At 43.0% G+C, this 24,554-nt stretch overlaps 3 protein-coding genes across 3 annotated transcripts; all 3 read right to left on the bottom strand.

The window, feature by feature from the left end:
• Positions 1–2,717: 2,717 nt before the first annotated feature.
• LOC128331174 (olfactory receptor 6B1-like) lies at positions 2,718–7,869 on the bottom strand. The gene is made up of 2 exons (XM_053264526.1): positions 7,842–7,869; positions 2,718–3,676 (listed from the first exon to the last, which is right to left on the bottom strand). The coding sequence occupies exons 1-2, from the start codon at positions 7,867–7,869 to the stop codon at positions 2,718–2,720; spliced, it is 987 nt and encodes a 328-aa protein (XP_053120501.1).
• A 4,444-nt stretch (positions 7,870–12,313) lies between these two features.
• Positions 12,314–13,255, bottom strand: LOC128331173 (olfactory receptor 6F1-like). The gene has a single exon (XM_053264525.1). The coding sequence runs from the start codon at positions 13,253–13,255 to the stop codon at positions 12,314–12,316; it is 942 nt and encodes a 313-aa protein (XP_053120500.1).
• A 6,740-nt stretch (positions 13,256–19,995) lies between these two features.
• LOC128331172 (olfactory receptor 6F1-like) lies at positions 19,996–23,890 on the bottom strand. The gene is made up of 2 exons (XM_053264524.1): positions 23,752–23,890; positions 19,996–20,954 (listed from the first exon to the last, which is right to left on the bottom strand). Exons 1-2 carry the CDS (start codon positions 23,888–23,890, stop codon positions 19,996–19,998), a joined length of 1,098 nt encoding a protein of 365 aa, XP_053120499.1.
• Positions 23,891–24,554: the final 664 nt, after the last annotated feature.

The raw sequence follows: 24,554 nt of genomic DNA, 5'->3' as shown, positions 1-24,554 counted from the left end.
GACCTGGTATGTGTGACGGAGACCTGGTTGGATGAGCTGGGCGGGGTTGGTCTCTCTCAGTTCTGTCCTCCAGTTTCCTTATTCTGCAGCAACCCCACCTGGAGGGTCAGGGAGGGGGCATTGCAGTCATCTATCGAGAGACCCTCCCCATTTCCAGGGTCCAGTCAGGCAATCTCAGAATTTTGAGTGTTTGTCCTTGAGCATGGGCTGGGGATTCTGCTGGTATACCAACCACCCCACTGCACTTCAGTCTCCCTACCTGATCTGGTGGGGGTGGTCTCAGAGATGGCCTTGGGTTCCCCCAAACTTATTGTTTTGGGGGATTTCAATGTCCACGCTGAGCCCCCCCCCCCCCCCCGCAGTGGGTTTGGCTCAGGATTTCATGTCCTCCATGGCAACCATGGGCCTGTCTCCGCTGGTATCGGGCCCTACTCACATGGCAGGACACACTCTGGATCTGGTTTTTGCCAACCGGGGAATAAATGATCTGGAGGTGGAAGAGTTTGAGATAACTCCATTTTTACAGACAGATCATCATCTGGTGGGGTTTAGTTTGTCTGCTGAATCTGCCCTCTGCAGGGGTGGTGGACCAATTAGAATGGTCTGCCCCCGGAGGCTTATGGATCCACTTGGATTCCAGACAGCCCTCAGGGAATTTCCAGTGTCCAGAGCTGGTGACCCTGTTGAGACCCTGGTTGATCTCTGGAATGGAGAGACAACCAAGGCTGTTGACATGGTTGCTCCTAAATGCCCTCTCCGGCTTGGTGGAGCCCGTTCGGCTCTTTGGTTCTCCTCAGAGCTTAGGGTGATGAAGCAACTTGGACAATGGCTGGAACTACACTGGAGGAAGAGTCATGCCAAATCCAACTGAACACGGGCTAGAGCCCATTTTAGGGACTACTCTGTGGCAGTGGGGGCGCCGAAGAAATGTTTTTTCTCTGCCTCCATTGCATCTGCTCAGTGCAAACAAGCAGAGCTGCTTCATGTGGCAAAAGCATTGCTCCACACATCCCACCAGGTAATGAGGGAGGAATCATCTACAGCCCATTGTGATCAGTTTGCTTGCCACTTTGCAGATAATGTAGCTCGCATCTGTGCTGACCTGGACTCCAGAATTTTGGCAGTTCCGCAAGACATGCCTATGGTACCATCTGGTCCTGTTATGTTGGATTCTTTTCAGTTGGTGCAGCCTGAGGATGTGGACAATATCCTGTGCAGTGTGTGGGCAACATCATGCTCTCCTGACCCTTGCCCTTCATGGCTAATAAAAGCTGCCAGGGAGGGTACAGGCAAGTGGTTGGAGGTGATCATTAATGCTCCATCACTCCATGCTAGAGGGACAGAGAAACTTTAAAGCAGGCAAACTGTGAGCTAGGGAGTTCTCCTGCATCCAAAATCAAGTCGGGAGGACAGCTCCCTCTTGCCCACCCCCATGGACTCACATGCCACGCTTACCCCTCATTTCCCATTTTACTCACAAGGACAGTCTCCCTCTTTTCCCTTTTTGGTTTTCAAACTCAGCTGGCTGACCAGTCAGCAGCAGAGTAAAACTATCCAAACTTTGGGGGCAGAGAATAAGTAACAGAGTACGCACATGAGGATGCTTGGAAACCAATGGGCTGCCTGCTTGCAATAAAAAGGCAGCTCTATCCTGAAGCAAGAAATATACAAAATACCTGAGCATATGTATTTTAGATACAAAATACTTTTCTAGTGTTTTAGATACAAAATACAAATGTATTGAAAATACATATTTTAAATACTTGTATTTTAGATACTGCCCATCTCTGGGAAGGAGTAAATAGTGAAGAGAATTTTATGAGCCCCACAAAAATATGAAAGCAGAAGCCAGTTCTGCATAGAGGGCAAAGACCATAGTTTGGTGGTAGAATACATATTATGTACCTAGAAGCTCCCAGATTTGATCCATAGGATCTCAGCAGCTAGGCTGAGAAAGAACTTTGCCTCAGACCTTGGAGAACTGCTTCCAGTCTGGATACATAATCCTGGGCTAGAAGGATCAACGCTTTAACTCATGTGTAAGGCAGGTACACATGTTCTTATGGATCTGTCTTCAAAGTATGCAAATATTGCTCCAGTGCTTCAAATCTCTCTACAGCCCACATCTGCAACATTAGGATCACAAATGAGACTAGCAGTAGTTATAGAAGAGGAAATTATTATAATACAAAGTGCTCAAAAACAAATTGGATCTTTAAAAAATGTCTAATTTGGGGTGGGGGTGGGGAAAACAGTACTTTTTAATAGATACGCTTAATGTGTCTCAACAAGCTAGTAGCAGCTGTTCCATTCCATTTCTAATTTTAAAAAATATGAAATTATACATCTTAAAATGAAAACAAATTATACACATACGGAATGCACAATGAGTGAGCTTACATTTTAAATTGAATTCTTTGCACCCATCTCATCCACCATCGATAAACGTTTAAAAAGACGGAGCAAACAGGAGCACATATAATTTGTATTACCAAAAATAATACTGGATTCACCCAATATTTGCATTGTTTCATGCTTCTTTTGCCTCTATCATCGCAGGGAGGAGAGCCCCACTCTATGAGCAGAACCTCTACACATATACCTTTAGAAAAAAGCCCACATTGCTTTGTTTTACATAGACCAACATCTCTCAAACATGGTAGCAGCAGCTTTTAAACAACAAATTGATAGAAATGTATGGTGCATAAAAGAACCATTCACTTGTTTTGTGTTAATGAGGGGTTTCTTTTCAACAGCTTCCTCAATGCATTTTGTACTTCCTTGTTCCTCAGGCTGTATATAATAGGATTAAGCATTGGTGTTCCTACTGCATAGAGCACAGAAAAAACTTTACTTAGGTTTGGACACCAGGTTGTTGTAGGCACAGCATATACCACCATCAATGTCCCATAGAACACTGTAACGACAATGAGATGTGAGGAGCAGGTGGCAAAAGCTTTCTGTTTGCCTCTGGTGGATGGAATCTTGAGGATGTTGGAAATGATTTTATAGTAGGACAGAATGGTTAGAAGGAATGGAGAGAATGACACGAGGGAGGCAATAATGAAAGCTGGGATCCTCACTATTAGTGTGTCTCCACAGGCGAGTTTTACGACGGGTGCCAAATCACAGAAGAAATGATCAATCTCATTAGAAGCACAGAAAGGCAACATGGAAACCATTGGCATGGTGACCACCAAGGAGAGGAACCCACCAACCCAGGATCCTACTGCTAGCCGAACACACACCCTGAAATTCATAAGGTTTGTGTAATGCAATGGATGGCATATGGCAACGTAACGATCATAGGACATAGCAGCTAAGAGGAAACACTCAGCAACTGCCAATGAACCAAAGATATAAAACTGAAGGAGGCAAGCTGAGAAAGAAATGGCTTCATGGATGGTTAGAAATGTTTTCAGCATCTTTGGGACCACACTGGTAGTGTACCATATTTCCAAGAAGGAGAGATTTCCTAGGAAGAAGTACATGGGGTTATGAAGGTTACGATCAGTTAACACTATCAGCATGATCATGATATTCCCTGTGACGGTTACTATATAGACCGCAAGAAATATCACGAAGGTGGGGATCCTTAGCCCATGAAGATTACCAAACCCCAGGAGGATGAAGTCTAGTACCACAGTTTGATTTTGGCTTCCAGTTTGGTTTCCACCTAAAACACATAACACAAGGGAAAGAAAGGTAAACAGAACCGGAAATTAGTGTATGAATTCTTAAGCATAATTCTCTGTTAATGTGTCACAGGGAATCTCTTGGAAAATAGAATAAAATTTAGCAACAGGAAAACGTATTTCTTGTGATCAGACTATATCAAATGTGCACAAAGAGATACTTTTGAAATTCACCCCGATGGTGTTCCTGTTGATGGGGACAGGTTTATTCATTTTGGATGTTCTGGGTGGATTTTATCTCAATTTATTGTTTGCAAATACGATACTTTGCTGCTTATGCCTCACAGTTATTCAATTCTATGGTGGTCCTGAAATTTGGAAAGGCTGTGGTTCTATCCTTTGGTTGGCACTGTTTATCTTCTATTATCTATTTATCATATTGATAGCCCACCTCTCACTTTCAACAGAAACACTCAGACAACATAATAAAATACAAAGGGGTCAAAGCAGGCCAAGGGATGATGCCTCAGTCTCGCCTACTGAATTGCATAGTTACTGGCTGATTATGATTATCCCACATCACACCTACAGTTCTAGGTGTGATGTGGGAGCTCTGCATCTGGAACTCCCAAGTTGTTTTTCTTTATTATTTCTTGTTTACACAGCCAGACAGGTGTTATTGACTGGTTTGTTTTATCCAGACATGGAGTCCTTCCCAAGGACCTGGGATGGCTGAATTTTATTGTCAATGTTGTTGCTGTTGTTATAGATATCATCGCAGAATATAGGCTGTTCCCAGTAAAGCTGCTTTTTGTAATTGGCTGATGGTGATTTCTGTGGCCCCCTATGGTGTTGAGGTATCATCATTATTATTATTACATTTATATCCCGCTCTTCCTCCAAGGAGCCCAGAGCGCTGTACTACATACTTGAGTTTCTCTTTCACAACAACCCTGTGAAGTAGGTTGGGCTGAGAGAGACGTGACTGGCCCAGAGTCACCCAGCTAGTTTTATGGCTGAATGGCGATTTGAACTCAGGTCTCCCCAGTTCTAGTCCAGCACTCTAACCACTACACCATGCTGGCTCTCCCCAAAGGGCTTTGCCCCAAAGGAGCCGTGGACAGGGTGGCGGTAGGGGTAAGTTTCAAAAAGTGCATGCAAATTTCATTCTCTGTGTTTAAGAGCAGATTGGGGAGAGGTATGTTTAGTTAGAAAATTGGTGAAGCATACAGGGTTAAATCATCCTCCCCTGTACTATTGTTTCAATCCAATCCACCCCCTAGAGATGTAGGGAGTTCCCATGTCACATCTGATATGGTCCGGAATCTAACTGGCATGAGGATGGGTATTGTGAAGCACACCTGGGTCCAGATTCCAATTTTCCCCCAGATCTTTCCTATAAGCATATTATGGAAGCATCAACCAGGCCCAGCATCGTCTTACCCACCTACCTAGCCAAGGTGTCTTACATGCTGCTGTGTTGCAGAAACAGGAATCACTTGGGATCTAGGAAAGTAACTAGTTAATAGGGCTTGGAAATAAATTTTTCTGGGAATGTCAGCTCCCACTCACACTGTGCTGGGTGTTTCCACCTTGTCCCCAGCCCCCAGCCCAAGAAGACACGGAGACATTTTATGGGTGAAAGGGCCACAACTTTATTAAAAATTAACAGGCATGGCGAACTGAACCAAGGTGATTAATCACCCACAAAGAACAGTGCGGGCCCCTAGGCGTGAGCTAGGACTCTAGTGTCCTACCCATCACCTCACACAGGCGACACACCCTGGTTCAGGAAGCAGGCAGGTACATCCCACCTAATTCCTTCAAAGCCAACCACCCCCTTTAGCAGAGGGGATCTGGATACTTCAAGGACTTCACCCACCCCGGACCACACAGCCCAAAGGTTGACGAAATCCTGAAGCAGGTTTCATGGCAATCCGTTCTCCCCGTGCCGCACAGGCCACAAAGGAGCGATTAACCAATCAACCTTTAAATATCCAAGGGTGCTCACCGATATGCTATACCTCAACTTACCCCTCAGCCCGCACTGATACTGCCATTGTGACCGACCTATACCTAGCTAACAACTGAGTGCAGAACGGAGTAGGCGGGAAAAAAACCCAGCAGTGGCCAATGCGCAGAGAGCAAAAAATTCCTACTCGGCCCCTAGGGCGACCAGTCACTAGACCCGCTCTGCATCAGGAAAGGGAGGGAGGGGATTGCACAAGCCAAACTGAAAGACCAGGGCATGGATCGGCCGATTGCGGCTGAAACCACGCCCCCAACTCCGAAAGGGCCAATCAGGCTGCTTCTTGGGCCTCGTGCGGAGCCAGGCTGGGACAAACTCCCTCCCCTCCGCACGGGGTAAAGGGGACGGGGATTCCTCACAGCAATCCCATGGAGGTGTCAGCAGGGCACAGTGAGTGACTTCATTATTAAACACAACAAAAGCTGGGTAAACAGGAAAAGCACTTCTGGTACTCTTGGGAGAACAACTCCCTAAAGACCAAATCCTGAAACTGTAGGTAGGGGTGTGCATAAACCAAAAATTGCAGTTCGGCTCAAATTCAAATCCAACTTGAGCTGAACCGCATGCTGCCGAACCAGTTCGGTTGAACTGGATGGCTGGTCGGGTCCATTTGACCAAACTGGTTTGGTGATTTGGGTGGCTAATACTTGTAAAGGGTAATCCGGTGAGGCTCGTATTGCTTAATAGGGGCCCTGACTCCTATCGCTTAAGGGGTGGCCAACAGGTGGTGGTGAGAGAAGTTGTCAAAGGGACTTCTTAACCACTAGGCAAGGCAGCCAGTGCTGCCACACAAACACATCCCATGCGCGCAGCCCATAGGGTCTCTTAAAATGTGCAATCATTTAACATGTGCAATCCTGCCTCTTTAAGGAAGCCTACCGTGCCGTGGCATCTTGGTTCTAGCTTCCGCACATCCATGGCAGCCAGAACTAAGCTGCTGCCACGTTGGCAGCTTCCTAAAAGAGGCAGGGTCACATGTGTTTGGGCTATGGGCTCTGCTGGGGGGTGGAGTGGTGGTGCTGGCAGCTGCACCAGGCAGGTAAGAAGACCCTCTGACAACCTCTCTCACTGCTCCCCCAGCTTCCAGTTCAGCACTGAACTGGTCTACCCACATCAGGCTTGGTTCGGTCTGATCACAGACTGAATCACCCCCAGTTTTTAATGCTGGTTTTAAATGATGATTATTTTTAATGTTTAAATGATTTTAATTGTTTAATTAGTTTAGTTTTGATTTTTAACTGCTAATTGATTTTAATTGTTTTTATTTGTTGTAAACTGCCCTGAGCCATTTATAGAGGGGTGGTATATAACTCAAATAGACAGACAGATAGATAGATAGATAGATAGATAGATAGATAGATAGATATTGATAAGTGGATTCATCACTCCACTCAGCCATGAAGCTCACTGGGTGATTTTGGGCCAGTAACTCTCAGCTTAACCTTCTTTGGGGGCTGTTGTGAAGAAAAAAGGAGAAGAAAAGAACCAAGAATATGACCATAAACTCCTTAGAAGACAGAGGGGGATAAAAATGCAGTCAATTACTAAACAAAAAGTATTGTCGATGATATATAACCTAACAGGCTGCTAGCATCAAAATTCCCTAAAGACGTATCTATTCACCCAAGCTTTTTAATTTAATTGTGTTTTAAATTGTTTTAAGAGTTTGTTTGTGTGTGTGTGTGTTATCTTGTTTTATGTTGTTGTAAACCATCCAGAGATGTACATTTGGGGTACACAAATTTGACAAATAAATAAATAATGTGCAAAACTGAAAATTACACACAGGCCCATGGATAAGTAGTTGCACATAAAAAACCATGGCCCCAGATCGCGATGCACATCTATATCAAAAGATGCTGGGTCAATGAGGCATGGATGAGCAACGAACCTGCCTGCAACCTTGGAGAAGCCGCTGCCAGTCTGTGAAGACAATACTGAGCTAGATAGACCAATGGTCTGACTCAGCATATGGCAGCTTCCTATGTTCCTATGAGTATCAATACACAGAGAACATGTACACCCAGAACCTCATTATTATCTTCATCTGCTACAAACACATATGCTTACATTGGATGTAACTTAAAAATTCATAACCAATGATGGGGTTCTTTTTAAATATTTAAAGTATTTAAGTATTTAAATGGAAGGAGAAAAATAAACCTTTTTTTTTTTACCTTTAAATCCACCATCTTCCAAATGCATCTTTGTGTGCTTATCACAGGATAGTTCAGATGTTTTGATAGTTTTCTGTTTCTTTTTTCTTTTTTAAAAGACCTAGAATATATTATTGAAGTGAGTTGATTCCATGAGAGAAAAATGGTCCACACAATATTTATTCTGGAGAAAATGACTGGAGTGATGTGTGCCACTGGTAAAAACCCCACCACCAATAAGGTGTTTGTTTTGCCAATTGGTGTATTTAGCTGCAGCATACTGACGTAGTTGAATCAACAACAGGGATCAATTTGTATCACCATTCCATCTCCAGTTGGGATTATTTACGACTACATTAAGTGTAAACTCAGGAGACTGAAAAGTAAGGAAGGATATGATGTATACTTGATTTTTCTGCTTGATGACTAGTTACCTGCAGCTTGTGAAAGAAGCACATTTAAATATAGTCTATGTTTAACCACAAAAGCCTTTTCTTGAAAAGAAAAAAGGAGTATGTGACTTTTCCCTCTAGGATGTGCTGAAAGAGAAAAAGAGGATGACCAACAGCAAGGTGGATGGACTTGAATACAAAAGCAATGAATGCATCACTGAGAGACCTGTTGCTCCACTGCCCGCCCTTCAAGCCCTGCTGCTACTGCCACTGCACCACCACTTGCCCCTTCTGTGGCTGCCGCTGCTGCTTCGTGGCCATACATGAATGGTTGAGCAGTCAATCAAGGGGCCTCCAGGCCCTGCTACTGCTGCCGCACCACCACTTGACCCTTTCCGCCATGTAATCTCTCTGCAACAACCCGCAGTAGCGATGCAGGCCGGTGCTGTAACCAGCCCTCCCGCTTCCATCATTGGCCAGTCCTGGTCACGTGTGGGGGAGGCAAGATGGTGGCGCTGTGCCTGCCTCATGTACTGGGTGCACAACCCTGCCCCCTGCTCCTTCATGCTGTTGTGCTGGCAGGGATCAGCATTCGCAACCAAGCTTTGCTTTATGAACACACCCTGCCATTTTGGAGGCACTTCTTCATGCTGTGGACTGAAGAGAGTCTGTGGATATTTCAGTAACATGGGCTGGGCCATTATGTGACCTGTTTTGCTGTAAAATAGACCTGAATAACATTCTATAGCTGCTTCCTGTACTCTGAAGTGCTCATGATAGTCCTTCTGCTACAACAATCCCAACATGTGCTGCTGTTCCTACTACTATTACTACTGAAACGACATGTTGAGTATCCCTCATCTGGACATCCAAAATCCGGAATGCTCCAAAATCAGGACACCACGCTGTAACAAAAACAAAAAACAAAATGCCTCAGCGCACTCACTTGCAGATTCCTAATTTTGCTGCTTTTAAACATGGAGTCAAAACTTACTTATTTCAGAAGGCTGTTAGTGATAGGGGTTTTGTCTGTAATTCTCTCTAGTCGCAGCTCTGTTTTTATTGTGAAGCTTTTTAATGTTTTTGATGTTCTCGCTTTGACGCTAGAGGGAAAAGGGAAAGCCCTCCTCCTCCACTCCCTGCTCAGTTTGACGCCTACTCTGTTGGCATCTGTTTTGGGACTCTGGATCCCATGCCCAAGATATATCATTATGCAAATATTCCCAAATCCAGAAAAATCTGAAATCTGGAACACTTCTGGTCCCAAGCAGTCTGGATAAGGATACTCAACCTGTAATATTTTACACTGCTTTTCAACATTCTCAAAGCTTACACACACACACACACAGAGAGAGAGAGAGAGAGAGAGAGAGAGAGAGAGAGAGAGAGAGAGAGAGAGAGAGAGAGATGATTCCCTCTCACCAAAGGGCTCACAATCTAAAAATCTTGCTGCTTGTGTACCATGAGCAATTTATGCAGTGCACAATTAAAGATTCCTGTAAGCCCAAAACACCAACCTATTGGCAGATGGACTTATGTCTGTGCATGATTCACTGTTCTGGCCTGCTTGTATAGACAAATCAAGAGTTCTGATGCACTGGGTGTGGTACAATTAATCTGTTACTCCCGGTGAAGAGATGCAGCAAAATTTTTACCCCCAGAGGGGACTGTTGTGTCCTGCATGAGTCACTCTTCCTTCTCCACCTCCTCCTCCTCCTCCTCCTCCTCCTTATATACAGCTTTTCAATAAAAGTTTGCAAAGCAGTTTACATAGAAAAATAAATAAATAATTATTTGACTTCCTGTCCCAAAAGGCTCACATTCTGAAAAGAAACACAAGGTAAACACAAGCAACAGCTACTGGAGGGATGCTGTGCTGGGGTTGGATAGGGCCAATTGCTTTCCTCCTGCTAAGTGAAGTACATAGGAACATAGGAAGCTGCCATATACTGAGTCAGACCATTGGTCCATCTAGCTCAGTACTGTCAGTAGTCCCCTGCTAACTTGGCAAAGAGGCACATTTTTAACATGGTGATTCTCTTATTTTACAGATAATTGCCACTAATAAAGACTTTCTAGTCAAAATGTGTTTGGCAAAATTGTGTAGAAATTGGGGAAATCAATATTTGACATGTTATCTCTCAACCACAATGTGTGACTACTTTGGAACAGCGGTTAATACTTCTCCCTGTTATTTGGAACATATTTTGGACATGTTCTATTGGATTCTATCTTTTCAGCTGGATGCATAGAAACTGTTATAATGAAATTTTATTGATCATTTTTCATCTATTTTATTGTATATAGATTTGGATTCATTATATGACCCCTGCTAACTGAGCAAAGAGACACCTTTTATAGTGGTGATTCCCTTATATTTAGCAGGGGGAGAGCAATTGGCCCTATCCAACATTCCTCTGGTTTCTGTTTCTGGTATCTGCCTTATGTTTCTGCTTAGATTGTGAATGCTTTGGGGGCAGGGGACCATCTTATGTATGTATTTTTTTCTTTGTAAAGTGCTTTGAGAACTTGGTTGAAGAGTGGTATATAAATATCCGTAGTAGTATATATAACCTAGTCTGGATAATTTTAGCCATACAATTTATTACTATGATATAATAATACTGATGATGATGATGATGATGATGATGATGATAACAACAACAGAAATCACCATCAGCCAATTACAAAAAGCAACTTTACTGGGAACAGCCTATATTCTGCGACGATATCTATAATAAGAGCAACAACATTGATAATAAAATTCAGCCATCCCAGGTCCTTGGGAAGGACTACCAGTCAATAACACCTGTCTGACTGTGTAAATAAATAAATAAATAAATAAATAAATAAATAAGACATAACATTGTTTAAGTTTGTGAGCTTCTGTAAAGAGGAAAAACTGTTAATAAATTGTTCCAAATCTAAGGTAATGGTCTTTGGAAAAAGCCTACCCCACAACACTTCAAATGGGTACTTGATGGGCACATTCTGGGCCAGGTGTGATTCTTTAAGTATTTGGTGATAAATTTTGATGTTAACATTATTTGGAAACATCACACAGAGACAACATTGCTAGCAGGTGCCAAAACTAATGCACAGCTGCAACACTTTTTTTTTAATTCTAGAGGGGGGAACTTGATGAACCCCTTTCAGAAGATCTGTTTCCAAAACCATCACTCAGTTGTTATATGGAGCAGAAATCTTGGGAGAAAAAGTAAAGGAAGAGTTAGAGATTACTCAAAACAATTTTTTCAGAAAAATATTAGGACTTCCTTAGGGCAGAGACATGGCTACCCTCCATCACTGGCAGAATTGATTTACCTTTTCTTTACTATTGGCGCAAATTAAATAAAGTGTCAGACACAAGCTCACAAAGATGTGTTGGCTTCAATAATTAAAGGATGGAGGTTGGGCACAGCATTATGAGGCTCTGCTAAGGATATACAATATGAGGATGGGTGATTTCTTGGCCAACAATGAAAGGAATTGGGTTTTGAGCAGGATGCCACAAAGGATAGGGCAATAATCAATTGCTGATGTTTCTCAGTCTGGTTCCTCAAAATAAAGAAGAACCATTCAGAGGTATCCTATTTTCAAACTCTAATTTACCCTCAGATATGCAGAGCTTGCTCAGAACTTAGATTTCAGGTGATGCCGTCTGCCAAATTGGAAGGGAGATATATAGATAATCGATGGCTGAATGGACATGTATTTATGGTTGTTACCAGATTGAAGATATTGTCCATTATCTGTTGTTCTGTTCCTTGTATATATTATACAGAACCTCGGAAGAAGTTTCTGGCAACTGTTCTTCAACAGTTCTCTGATAGATTGTCATGAGGCAGTTTTGGAATTATTGAGTGATGATTACTGCATGTAATGTATTTTGTTGCTTTATTTGCTGTGGCAGCTAGGACGTTAGGAGCCTACTTTATTTCAAGCAATCAGGAATTTTGATTTTATGGGATTTTATTACTTGTTTCCTTTAAAGCACCTGTTTTAGTTGTATTTATTCAATATTACAGTATTTTGTTTATATTCAATGGCATATGGCTGAGCACAATACATATTGATTGATTGATGAATATGTGATTTGCTTCATCTCCAGTGCAATGCATTTCTTAAGGCCTCCTTCACCTCTTTGTTTCTTAGTGTGTAGATGAAAGGATTTAGGAATGGAGTCACAATAGCATTCAGGATGTTAACTATTTTCGTCATTTCTAAAGATGTCTGTTTAGAAGGCTTGACATACAGAAAGATGGTAGAGCCATACAAAATAATCACTATGGCAAGATGGGATAAACATGTAGAAAAGGCTTTTTGCTGTCCCTTGGCAGAAGGGATATGCAGGATTGTGGAGATAATGTACATGTAAGAGAGAAGAATTATTGCAAATGTGCACAAGATTACAATGATTGATAGGGCAAATACTAATATCTCAATGTCACGTGTGTCGCTACAGGAAAGAACTATCCAGGAATCAATGTTGCAGAAGAAGTGGTTAATCACATTAGGTCCACAGAAAGACAACCTTGATATCAAATAAGCTAGAATAGACATGGAAAGGAAACCACAGATCCAACAACCAACTACTAACTTGCAAGCAAGTTTGATATCCATGATGGTGCTATAATGCAGGGGGTAGCATATAGCCAAATATCGATCATAAGCCATGACGGTTAGCAGGAAGTGTTGTGTGATCCCAAAGGAAAAGGCGAAATACATTTGCAGAATGCAGCCACTGAAAGAAATGCTTCTACTCCTCCCTAGAAAGATGGCAAGAGCCTTGGGGACAACGTTGGTTGTGTACCAGATCTCCACGAAAGAGAGACTGCATAGGAAGAAGTACATGGGAGTATGGAGCCGACTGGTAGTAACCACGAGAATAATGATGGAGAGGTTTCCAGCAACTGACAGAATGTACATGATAAGAAAGAGGCTGAAGATGAACATCTTAAAATTCAGAGACCCAGGGAAGCCAAGAAGGATGAATTCTGTCACTGTTGTTTCATTTTGCCCTCCTTGATTATGCTCACCCATTAGCTCCATTTTACCTGCTGAACAAACAAACAAACAATGCTGAATTCTTGCAAAGAAGTTCACCAAAATTAATGCTCTGACCTGATGCACAGCATTACATTGTGCTCCAGGGTTGCTGCAAACTCTGAAGGCAGCCCAAACACTAGTGAGATCAGGCATGAGCTGAAGGATATATCTTGTAATTTTCCACATTTGTGACAAAGAGGATAAATGCAGAAGTACTGCTTGCACTACTGTACATTCTTACCAATGTCAGGGCTGCCTTAGGAATCTGCATCAGCCCTGGGGCTCCAAAATACTCCATTTCATGTCACCCATTGTCTTTATACTGTTGCATGTATTTTTCCTGCTTGGTAGATTCTGCAACAATGTGCCCCATGACACGTTTTCCATCCTCAATTTTAATAAACCAAAGCACCAATCACTTCACAAATTGAGGCGGACGCATACTGAATGACCCTGTTCCTGGTAGTAGCAAGCAGTGTTCCCTCTAACAGGGATCCCCACATGCTGTTGACTTCAACTCCCATAATCCCCAAGCAAAAGCCATTGCAGCTGTGGATTCTGGGAGTTGTGGTCAACAACACCTGTGAATCCCTGTTAGAGGAAACACTGGTAGCTAGGTCAAGGTGTTCTTTAGTCTGGGGAATGGAAACTCAGTGACTCATATAGTTTACTGACTGACAATGGACCAGCAGCTAAGACCAGTTGCACAGAGGTTTCCTGCCAAACATATTGAGTCCATTCTCATGACCATCCCTACCTGGGTCGGACAGGGCTAGCCCAGGTATGGCTGCTCATTTGGGGCCCTGGGATTGCTCCCAGTCCTGCCACTCCTCCCCTAGGTAGCCCTCTAGTCATCTGGGGCTCCACACTGCTGGCAGCTGCTCCCAGGTTGCCAGCAGCCATCTTTATAATAGAACCGGGGGTGCGGGGAGTTGCAGCCAGGGAGCACGGAGCTGCTTGGGTGCTGCATTGTGGGGTGTTAGGTGGCAGCTTGCTTGCTGCCCTCCCAATTGCCACTGGGCTTGTCATCACACCTTTCATGTAGGCACATGGGCAACAGAGCCCTGATGGGCAGGTAGGCCCCCTGCCTTCCCCCCAGCCCACCCCCTTGTGGTTTTGTGAATGGTCTCATATGTATGCCACAAGCCATGCCTCCTGTTGCACAAGCTGCTAAGGAGACCCTGACCTGTTTCACACACATACACGCACACACACATCCAAACATCCATCAATCCATCTCCTAGCTCTAGTCAAGGGCAGTGGGAAATTGTTTGAGCAATAGAATTTGTAGGGGTTTCTTTCTCCCCTTTACACATCTGACACAAATGACTGAGAGTTACTTTCCAAACTGCAATCTAAATTAAAAGGTTTCAGCACCTGCAGGAAGCATGATTCCAATGATGCCTAATCTCTCAGGGCCTGCAAGGAATAGATGTTATAACAGCATGATCATGTATGCAAAGTAATGGTTGAAGTAAAAAAGGACCTCCCACTATAAAATGTCCAGCCTAAATCCACAACCCAAAGATGGTTCAAGAATCTTCCTATTCAAGCTAGCTTGGACATTTTGTACAGAACCATTAATCGTGATTTCAGGAATAGTTAGTGCCTCCTTAAATCATTCACCCACTTTGTCCCCTGTACATCAACATGCTGAGATTTTCCTAGAACTAGAGCACATTTTAAAACAGAAGGTGAAGAAAGTTAATTAGTACAGATCTCTGTGTGGTGTTGGATATTCTCTGTGGTGAGAGAATTCCTTTCTCATTATAGCAGAGTGCACCGAGGCACAACACAGCGGTTTAGTTTAGTTAAGCATGCGTGTATCCTGAGAGTAAAGTAACTTGGAGCCAATTCATAGTTTCAAATCAATATAAAAGGCATTTATTAAGGAACTCCATTCTAGATAGGAAAGTGAGGATTTAGGATCTCTAATCTAACTATTTAGCTGGATGCAGATAGATTCTGCATCCTCTCTGCGCATATGGTGCAGGGAGAGAAGCTTGCCATGTTGCAAGGTAGGCGGCCAGGTAGGAAGAGAGAGAGGAAGGAGGAAGTTTGAATCCCCTAAGAGTAGCAATCTACATTTCAAAGGGATAGCATCAGAGCAGTGGAGAAGTGATGACAAATGTCTTGACCCTCTAGCCCTCTGACTTACTAGTCTGTCCTCCACTGTCTGAGGCAAAGAGACAGCGCAAAGTCCTTTAACTTCCAACATGTGGTTGCTAGGTTCACTGTCCCCCCGTGATCCAGCTTCATCCCATTTTGGCTACAAGACATCATTCAGCAGATTGGGGACAGGTATATTGCACCCACACCAAATGAAGACATGAGGCACAGTTGGAAGTAAAGGGCCACTACTTCACTGATTCAATCATATGTGAAGGACAGGGACTGGCTCTCCATCCTGACATTGCCACCAAGGCCCTATGAGCCCAACCTAGGATGTAGACAGAGAGATAACTTGGCTCTAGGCAGCATCAGGGCCCTATGGCTAATATGCCTTCCTAGCCAGCCTAAGTTCAGGCACCTGCCTACGGCATTAGCCGCCCACCCAAAGCCATGAAACCCTTAAGACTGGTGATTGCCTCCACAGGCTATAGGAAACCCCCAGCCAGCACTCCCTGAGCTGTGAAGCATCTTGGGGACTGCCAGGGACTCCTCTTAATGTCAAAAGTGTTCCTTAAAAGTGCTCAGCATCCCCATACAAATATTTCGCCTTCCACACTGTACCTGTTGTTTTGACCAGGAAGCCTGACCCACTGGGGCTATTCTCATGACCACTGGAAAGTGAGTGGAGGGAGCCCAGCCCGCTTCCCAGCAATCATGTGCTGCAACAGGACCCGTGTGTTTCCTGGCAGCAAACCACACTAAATACCCTCACCCTTAAATGAGGTTAGTGGAGCCGGTGCTCCGCTAACCCTGTTTACCTGATTGTGAGTCACCACGGTGTGGCTCTGTGCTGCTGCGACTCACGAGGAGACCCCCTACCAGGAGTCTCCAACAAGCCTCCCAGCACTGGGGTTTCCCCAGCATGCCCCACGCACTCATGCAGGGCATCCTGGGACTTCTGGTGGCCACCAATCCCCACCGTCCCAGCAGCTTGGTGATGGAGCTGGTAATCATGTGGGCAGCTGTTCCAGCTGCCCAGGGTGAGCTAGCTGCTCATGTGCAGGGAGAGGGGGCTTGACCCGTTCTCCCCACCTAACATCATGAGAACTGCTTGTGTGTTGAGCCTCACTAAGTCACATAGTGTGAGGAGAGCAAAAAAGACCTCTGTCCCTGGCAATTCAACTGGGACCAAGAAATTCCTATTCAGCCTCAAAAGGGCAACCAGCTAAGTCCACACTATGCCCAGGGAAGAAAGGAAGGGGTTGCTGTCAGAGGCAAATTGAGAGGCTGAACATGTGAAAATGGAGAGGCTGAATATGTGGGTGGCCCCCCAATACCACCCCTTTTTCAGCCTGCATGAATCACTTGGGCCCCTTTGTCTCATGCTTCATTGAAGAGTGGCTGGGGCAAATGGGCCACATCCAGATGCACTGGGGTAGGTGACCCAATTTCTTTGGATTCAAGTCAACTTTTGTATTTAAAGCTTTTTTCTATCTTATCTCAGCTCTTTCTCCAGTGAAGCTATTTCCCTCCCCTCACCCTGTGTCTGTGCTTTGCCATGGGATACTGTTACCGTCTTTTTCTTCCTTTCTCAGAAATCACTTTTCTAATTAACTCCTGAAATGCCTGTTAAGTCAACTGCAGGTCATGGTCTTTACTTTATGCCTAAAATTATTGCCCAGACTTTAATGACTCATCTTTTAAGTTTGTTTTCTAAATGAAACTGAGCTCTTTTTCTTTATATGCCGAATAAATCTGCTTTGTTTTGATTATAGTTAGCAAGTCTCCTTTTTGCTTAGTCATAAATATTTTTTTCAATAAGCCCTGAAAGCATTTCAGAAACACACTCTGTAACACAGCAATCACAAAACAGAACCACTTAAATATTCCTTGGCTCAATATACAATTAATATATCACTTAAGCTGTGTTTAAATCATCATTAATCAATTCATCCAATTAACCAATTTCTCATACATACAAACTTCAATAATCTCCATGTTCACCAGTTCGTATATTGAATGGGTCTCTTCCAATTTCGGCTCATGCAATCTAAAATCTAAATGGAAACATCTCCTATGCAGTTCTTTCTAACTGAAACTGCATTGGTTAAGTCAAGAACCTTCTTATCAGTAAAAGATCCTCTGATATTTCATCTTCAAGGAAATCTTCAACTTTAAGGAAAAAAACAACAGTTCTTATGCAATTAAGGGGAAGAAAGATTGTGCTGTGGGGAAGAAAGATTGTGCTGTCAAGAGTCAGTGTCAACTCCTGCAGACCACAGAGCCATGTAGTTTACTTGGTAGAGTAGAGGAGTGGTTTACCATTGCCTTCCTCCTGCACAGAATGAGATTATGCCTTTGCCATTGTCACTGAAGTGAGCATCTGCCTCCAGCACTTTCCTACATTGCTGCTGCCCGATATAGGTGTCTGCAAATTTACCAGGCACAGTCTGGGAAGCACACTAGTGGGGATTCAAACTAACTTGCTCCCTAGGCAAGCTGCTTCCCCATTGCACCACCGCAGCTGATTCTTATGCAATTAGGAAATGATAGTTTGATTGTTTTTTAAAGATGTTTTAAAATTGTTGCTAATATTTATATCTCTGTTTTAATTGGTTTTAATGGTTTCTGTTTTTAATTGTAAACCACCCTGAGCCTTTTCGGAAGGTCGGTATAAAAACTGAATAAATAAATAAGTAAATTAATAAATAATAGATCTTTCAAACATCATCTAGAATGCTTTCATTCTCTCTATGACTTTGGATTGCTAAATGATCAGACTGCCCAACATTTTTAAATTAAGTTATCAGACTGCTGAACATTCTTCAAGGAGAATGTCATGGGGTTTGAAAGATTAGGTGGAGTCTCTGGGAGCTAATTATATGCAATCTGCTTGAACTACTTGTGTGGGTTTTTAAAAATAATCTCTGAACATCTGTTGATTATCATTTATTAATGCACCATTTTGTATCCCTTAGTTTCATAATGTCACAGTTTAGTCTCTTGTTAAAAACATCACAAATGAAAGTACCACTTCCTTGACACATATCAGTTTAGTTAAAACAATAAATGTTGCTTTTCCATTGGTGGACACACTGTGCAGTGTTACACATGGGGTCAAACTAACATTCTAACAGTTTTGGAAGAGCATTGTTGCTCAAGTGCAAAAATTGTATAAATGGATAATTTTCAGGTGACCATTTTCACAATTTTTGCACTTGCACAATGGTGCTCTTGCACAACAGCACAAATGTTATAGTCAGTCATGTGCATAACATTGTGCATAATGTCAGCCACTATTGTGGGTAAAGCAGTTACAATATATTGGATGGTTACTGGCACCAACAGGAGCATCACTCCCAAGGCTAATAATAGCATCTTTGAAATAGGCCAAAATTTTATCACTCATGGGGCATGAGCAGAAAGGGATAAATAGCCACTCACCGCACTTCATGGTTCCTGTCATTAACTGCCATTGAAAAAGAAGCGGTAGTTACGCACATGTGTGGCTTTCAGTTCTGCAAACTAGGGTTGTGTGTTTTGTTTTGTTTTTTCTGTTTTATTTTTGGCCCGAATCCAAAACACCCCCCATTTTGTTCATGGTTTGAAACCAGCCAATCCGAAACACCCCAATTTTGTTCTTTGTTTGAAATTGCAAAATCCTAATCCAAAATGTTTTGGATTTTTTTAAAAAAAAATGGCCCTGGGGCAAAAATAATGGGTGGGTGTGGTATTGCCTAATGGGTGGAAGCTACCACCCAAATTTCAGAGGAATTGGGCAAAGGGCTGGTTTTTGGTGAATTGTTGAAGTTTAAGATTTTTTTCCATAGGGAATAATGGCAGTTTCAGCAAAAGTATATCTTCACATCGGGGGGGAAAGGGATGGCACAAAGCAGAGTAGGGTGGGTGGTAGTGTCCAGTGGGGGCAAGGAAGCTGCCAGAATTATTTCAAAGGAATTGGCCAGAAGACTGATTTTCAAAGATTTAATGGATTTTATGCATCTTTAAGGTTCTTCCCCATAGGGAACGATGGAGATTTCAGCAGCCCCATAACTGCATCTGGGGGGCACCGGGGTGGCCCAGACCATGAAATTAGTGTTTCTGCACTGTTGACTAAGCACCATGGAAATTATTCAGGCAAGTTGATCCAGGCTAACTGAAGTTCCATTAATTTCAATGGGACTTTGTCATGATTAATTTAGTTTTGATGCTGCTCATTGATCATTAAAATCATTTGCATTATTATGCAACTATCTGAAATAAAAAACATTACAATTCACATAAAAACGAATGGCTCGCAAAAAACTAATAAACAAGGGTATGTCAGCCCAGTAATGTGGTGTGCATGCAAAATGCACAAGTCACACAAACTGTGCAAATGCAAAATTTGTGCAAATGATGTCACACAAGGGTAAGCCCACTATTTCCAATGGGATTGCATGTGTGCAATGGCATTTGTGCAAAATTTGCATGTGCACAACTTGTGGGCATGCAACACTACTAGGCAGGTGGACCTTTGTGAAGTATTTCAGTCAGTATATATTCTGCCCCATTCTATACAGTGAGAGATATTGTGAGACAATTTTTATGCCCCTCTTAGAGAACATCTGATGTGTTTTGTTTCACCTCCAGTGCAATGTATTTTTTAAGGCCTCCTTTACCTCTTTATTTCTTAGTGTGTAGATGAAAGGATTCAGCAGTGGAGTCACAACAGTGTTCAGGATGTTAATTATTTTTGTCGTTTCTAAAGATGTCCGTTTTGAAGGTTTGACGTACAGAAAGATGGTGGAGGCATACCAAATAATCACTACAGCAAGATGAGATGAACATGTAGAAACAGCCTTCTGCTGTCCTTTGACAGAAGGGATACTTAGGATTGTGGAGATAATGTATATGTAAGAAAGAAGGATTATCACACACGTGCCCAAGATGATGATTATTGAAAGAGCAAACACTACCATTTCAACGACATGGGTGTCACTACAGGAGAGAACTATCCAGGAATCAATGTTGCAATAAAAGTGATTAATCATACTGGGTCCACAGAAAGACAACCTTGATATCAAAGAGACTGGAAGAGAAATAAAAAGGAAAGCAAACATCCAACAACCTGCTGCTAATTTGCAAGAGAGACTGGCATCCATTATGGTGTTATAATGCAAAGGATAACAGATAGCTAAGTATCGGTCATAAGCCATGACAGTTAGCAGAAAGTATTCTGTGCATCCAAAGGTGAAAACAAAGTACATTTGCAGAATGCAGCCAATGAAAGAAATACTTTTGCCCTTCCCCAGAAAGATGGCAAGACTCTTAGGAACAATGGCTGTTGTGTACCATATCTCTAGGAAAGAAAGATTGCAAAGGAAGCAGTACATGGGAGTATGGAGCCGACGATTAATAATCACTAGGATGATGATGGACACATTTCCAAAAAGTGTCAAGACGTACATGTTAAGGAAGAGGCTGAAGATGAACATCTGAAAATAGTGAGACCCAGGGAAGCCGAGGAGGATGAATTCTGTCATTCTTGTTTCATTTTGTTTTCCTTGTTTCTGTTCTATTATGCATCCCTGTCCGTCTGCTTCAACAAATTGGTAAGTTAACACACAGAAGATTTCATCAGGTTTTTTTTAATTATTCCATTTACAGTGAAGCAATTGGCCTTCATGAGTTTGAAGAAAAACAATTGTTTATGCATACTGAGTTTGAAATGGAGAGTAAGAACTGGGGCAACCCCTGAGTATAAAATGATCTAATTCATCTTGTGGGGGTGTGGCGTGGCATGGCGTGTCGTGTCGGGGGGAGCTAGCTGTCCGCTGCTGATAAAGAACTGAGAATATCATATTATTTCATCAAGAGCACAAGCCAGCCAAAGATGAGCCTGGAAAATAATGCTCACATAGGCAGTAAAGGCTAATAAGTAGAACAAAGGCCAGCATGGTGTAGTGGTTAGAGTGCTGGACTAGTACTGGAGAGACCTGAGTTCAAATCCCCATTCAGCCATGAAACTTGTTGGGTGACTCTGGGCCAGTCACTTCTCTCTCAGCCTAACCTACTTCACAGGGTTGTTGTGAGGAGAAACTTAACTATGTACACCACTCTGGGATCCTTGGAGGAAGAGCAGAACATACATGTAGAAATAAATAAATACATTAATTAATAAATATGCCAAGCAATATGCCAAAATTCCAATTATAGTCAACATGTGGTTTCCCATCTCTGTCAGGCTCTGTCAGGGGCCTGAGATGCTGCCCTCTCCATAGCATTATAGATTATTTCAGGCATTATGTAGTACTAGCTGACCCGGCTCATAGCATCTGCACTCCCAGTTCTCCCTGACTGTTCCCCCCCTTCAACCCCCACTCCCTAACTCTTCCCCAGGGCTTCTCTGATGCCCACCTGGCCCGCTTCTCTCCCCCGCCCCGCCCCACTCCCTGCTCATGGTTTCTGGCTGGTTTGCTGGTCTGTTCACTCCTGCCGCCTCCTCCTCTTCCTGGTGGCCTAGCTGCCTCCTGACCCCAGCTGCCGTGCAGGGCCCTCCTCCACCTCACCTCCAATGTGTTTGCACTTGTGCGATATTCAGTCTGGATATGTATTTCACAAATACGTGGCTGGTGTGCTGCATTCAGCTCAATAGGTCAGAGGTGTGCTTTCATTTTGGATGTTTCCCTAGCCTTTCACAAACATTGGTGTAGAAAAGAAATAGAGACAAACTACACACCAAGAAATACCCAGTATCTTTGGCTGAACTACTTTCAGACAAAACAGGTAAGGCTTGCAAGTTCTCAGAGTTTTGAGTCAAAAAGGCTATTCACATGAGCAGCCCTACACAGGTTTGCATGGCCCTAGGGCTGCTTGCATAAGGCATCAGGATCAAGAACAAATCCATCGGGTAGCGTGGGAATTTTCTCCGGGTGATTAACTAAGTAGAAGGGCATGAGCGCAGCATTGTACCCAGGTACCTGGTCATGTGCATGCTTGGGCTGCACACACAGAGCCAGGTGGTAAGAGTGCCAGGCTGAGGGGAAATCCCTCAAAGCACTGCACTCTTGGCATGTTGTATTGAGGGACGCTGGAGGACTTTCTTCTATGGCTCCCTGCTCTTAAGGATGTGCACAGAACTAGTTCGGAGACCCTTTATGGGCCTCCAAAGCAGTTCAAATGACCAGCGGTTTGAACGACTGGTGAACTGGTTCGAATGACCACTGGTTCTGCTGGTTTGAAGGCAGCAGGGGTTGTCTTTAAGGGCAGGCCCATTGGGTACTTCCGGGTACTTCCAGTCAAAGGAGCAACGGGGTGGCAGGGAGGTATGCTGCCACCCTGATGGACTTTCAAAAATCTGAGCATTGGTGGGAGGAAAACAGATGGAGGGGTAAGTACACCCCCCACCCTTAAAGACACCTCCCTGCCTTCAAACATCCCCCACCCCAGTTTTTGCTCTACCACTAGCTTCAAAATGGCTTGTGCTATGCAAGCAGCAGAGCCTTGGAATGAAATTTGAGGTAGGACTCTACCTCCTCACCAGCCCTCCCCCTGTCCCATCTGTATCCGTCATGAGAATGATCTTGAAGAGTGATTATCATATAGAGCCACTTACCAAATAATGGTTCCTTCATTCTCTTGTCTTAGTATGCCAACAATTCCACAATTCCTGAATTTGTATAACTATCCACCTACAGACATACATACATCCTTTATTTCACACAAACAAACTCGCACTATTCAACTGTTTTGTTGGGATTCTTACTATATCTGCTCAGCCATTCCAAAACCTAACTAGGACATGCCTCCTATATAGACATCCGAGTTAACATAAATATAATTGTGGAAGGAAATGTATTATAATTACAAACAAGCACTCCTATGGGATTTCCTCTCCAAAGAAAATAAATCCCCAGCTTTTTAAAGAACAAGAAATTCTTACATAGAAAGATAAATCTCTACTGTGTCTGAATTTATACTGGTAATAAGCTAACTCAGAACTTACAACACTGGATGTATTCCAGGAGAGTGGAAATAAAGACGTGGTATACAAGGCTAATATATAAAATGTGCTATCAATGATATAAATCTTAATAACTAACTTTTAAAAATGTTTAACTTTGAATTTCAATTGGCTATGAATTGTATGACATTTTTAATATACCTATATTTGAATAATGCCACAATTCAGTTTATTTTCTCCATCTAATAATATTATAGATAAAATTGTCACTTCTTAGACACACTTCAGCTGCAACAACATATCAATTAACATCATTTCCTGTTCACTGTGTCACCGAAAATCCTTTATAATGTAAACATAAATTAACCAAAAGGAACACATTACTGTTTATCAAATTACATCAAATATGTACATAAAGTATATAAATGCGTACATTGGAAATCCACATCCACTGATGTTCCTTCGATTGGGCTGAGTTTCTCACAAAGTAGTGGGTAAATGTTAAGCTCCCCTGGATCTTTTTCTCCATATGGAATGCTGTGTTTGTCCACTTGTGGATGAATGCTGGCCATTCATTTTAGCGGAGGGCAGTAAAGATCTGTATTGGCAAATAGTTTAGGGTGGGGGTAAAATGTTCCTTCATATCTGACATAAGGTCCACTTCTGAAAATAGTGTGAAACCATGAGTAGACAAATCTGAGGTTTATTCTTGGACCTGGAAATCATCCTGCAGATGATGGCCCAACCCAAGTCAGGCAACCTCTGGTTTCAGGGCAGATGAGCCGCTCCCTCTTCATAGTCCTCCAAATCCACATCCCAGCAAGCTCCGTACTGCTCATGTCAGCAAACTGCAGGCAAGGTGTCAGCACACTAGCAGGGCAGCAGCCATTGGCCATGACCTTCAAAGGGGTGTGTCCAGTATGATTTTGCCCTTTCGGCGTGGACTGCTTACCATGAGAAAGGGCATTTAAACTCTTTTAAATGATATTTAAAACCTTTTCCGTAAAAGGAGTAATTTGTGCTCTGGAGATATGAGGAGGAGAAGGGTGGCTGTAAATTACTTATGGGGATCCTCTTAGATTGCAGGTTAAAAGTTGTACCTGACAGAACTCAGATTCATGCATACCGCTTCCAAGGGAAGAGAAGAAGATGGAGACTCAGTTCTCTCTGATCTCTTCCCCTGTGTGCTACTGACCCCAAGGGGGTAGATCATATGCATACAATTTTCCTTGATGT

Source organism: Hemicordylus capensis, chromosome 6, assembly GCF_027244095.1.
Source record: "Hemicordylus capensis ecotype Gifberg chromosome 6, rHemCap1.1.pri, whole genome shotgun sequence".
In the NCBI taxonomy this organism is placed as follows: domain Eukaryota; kingdom Metazoa; phylum Chordata; class Lepidosauria; order Squamata; family Cordylidae; genus Hemicordylus; species Hemicordylus capensis.
This window is presented reverse-complemented; position numbering and strand designations above follow the sequence as displayed.

Coding starts and splice junctions, on each gene's coding strand:
- LOC128331173 (XM_053264525.1), bottom strand. CDS start 13,255: ATGGGTGAGCATAATCAAGGAGGGCAAAATGAAACAACAGTGACAGAA.
- LOC128331174 (XM_053264526.1), bottom strand. CDS start 7,869: ATGCATTTGGAAGATGGTGGATTTAAAG. Junction 3,677..7,841: donor GGAAGATGGTGGATTTAAAG/GTAAAAAAAAAA, acceptor TATGTGTTTTAG/GTGGAAACCAAACTGGAAGC.
- LOC128331172 (XM_053264524.1), bottom strand. CDS start 23,890: ATGGCCAGCATTCATCCACAAGTGGACAAACACAGCATTCCATATGGA. Junction 20,955..23,751: donor AGTGGATGTGGATTTCCAAT/GTACGCATTTAT, acceptor AATTTGTTGAAG/CAGACGGACAGGGATGCATA.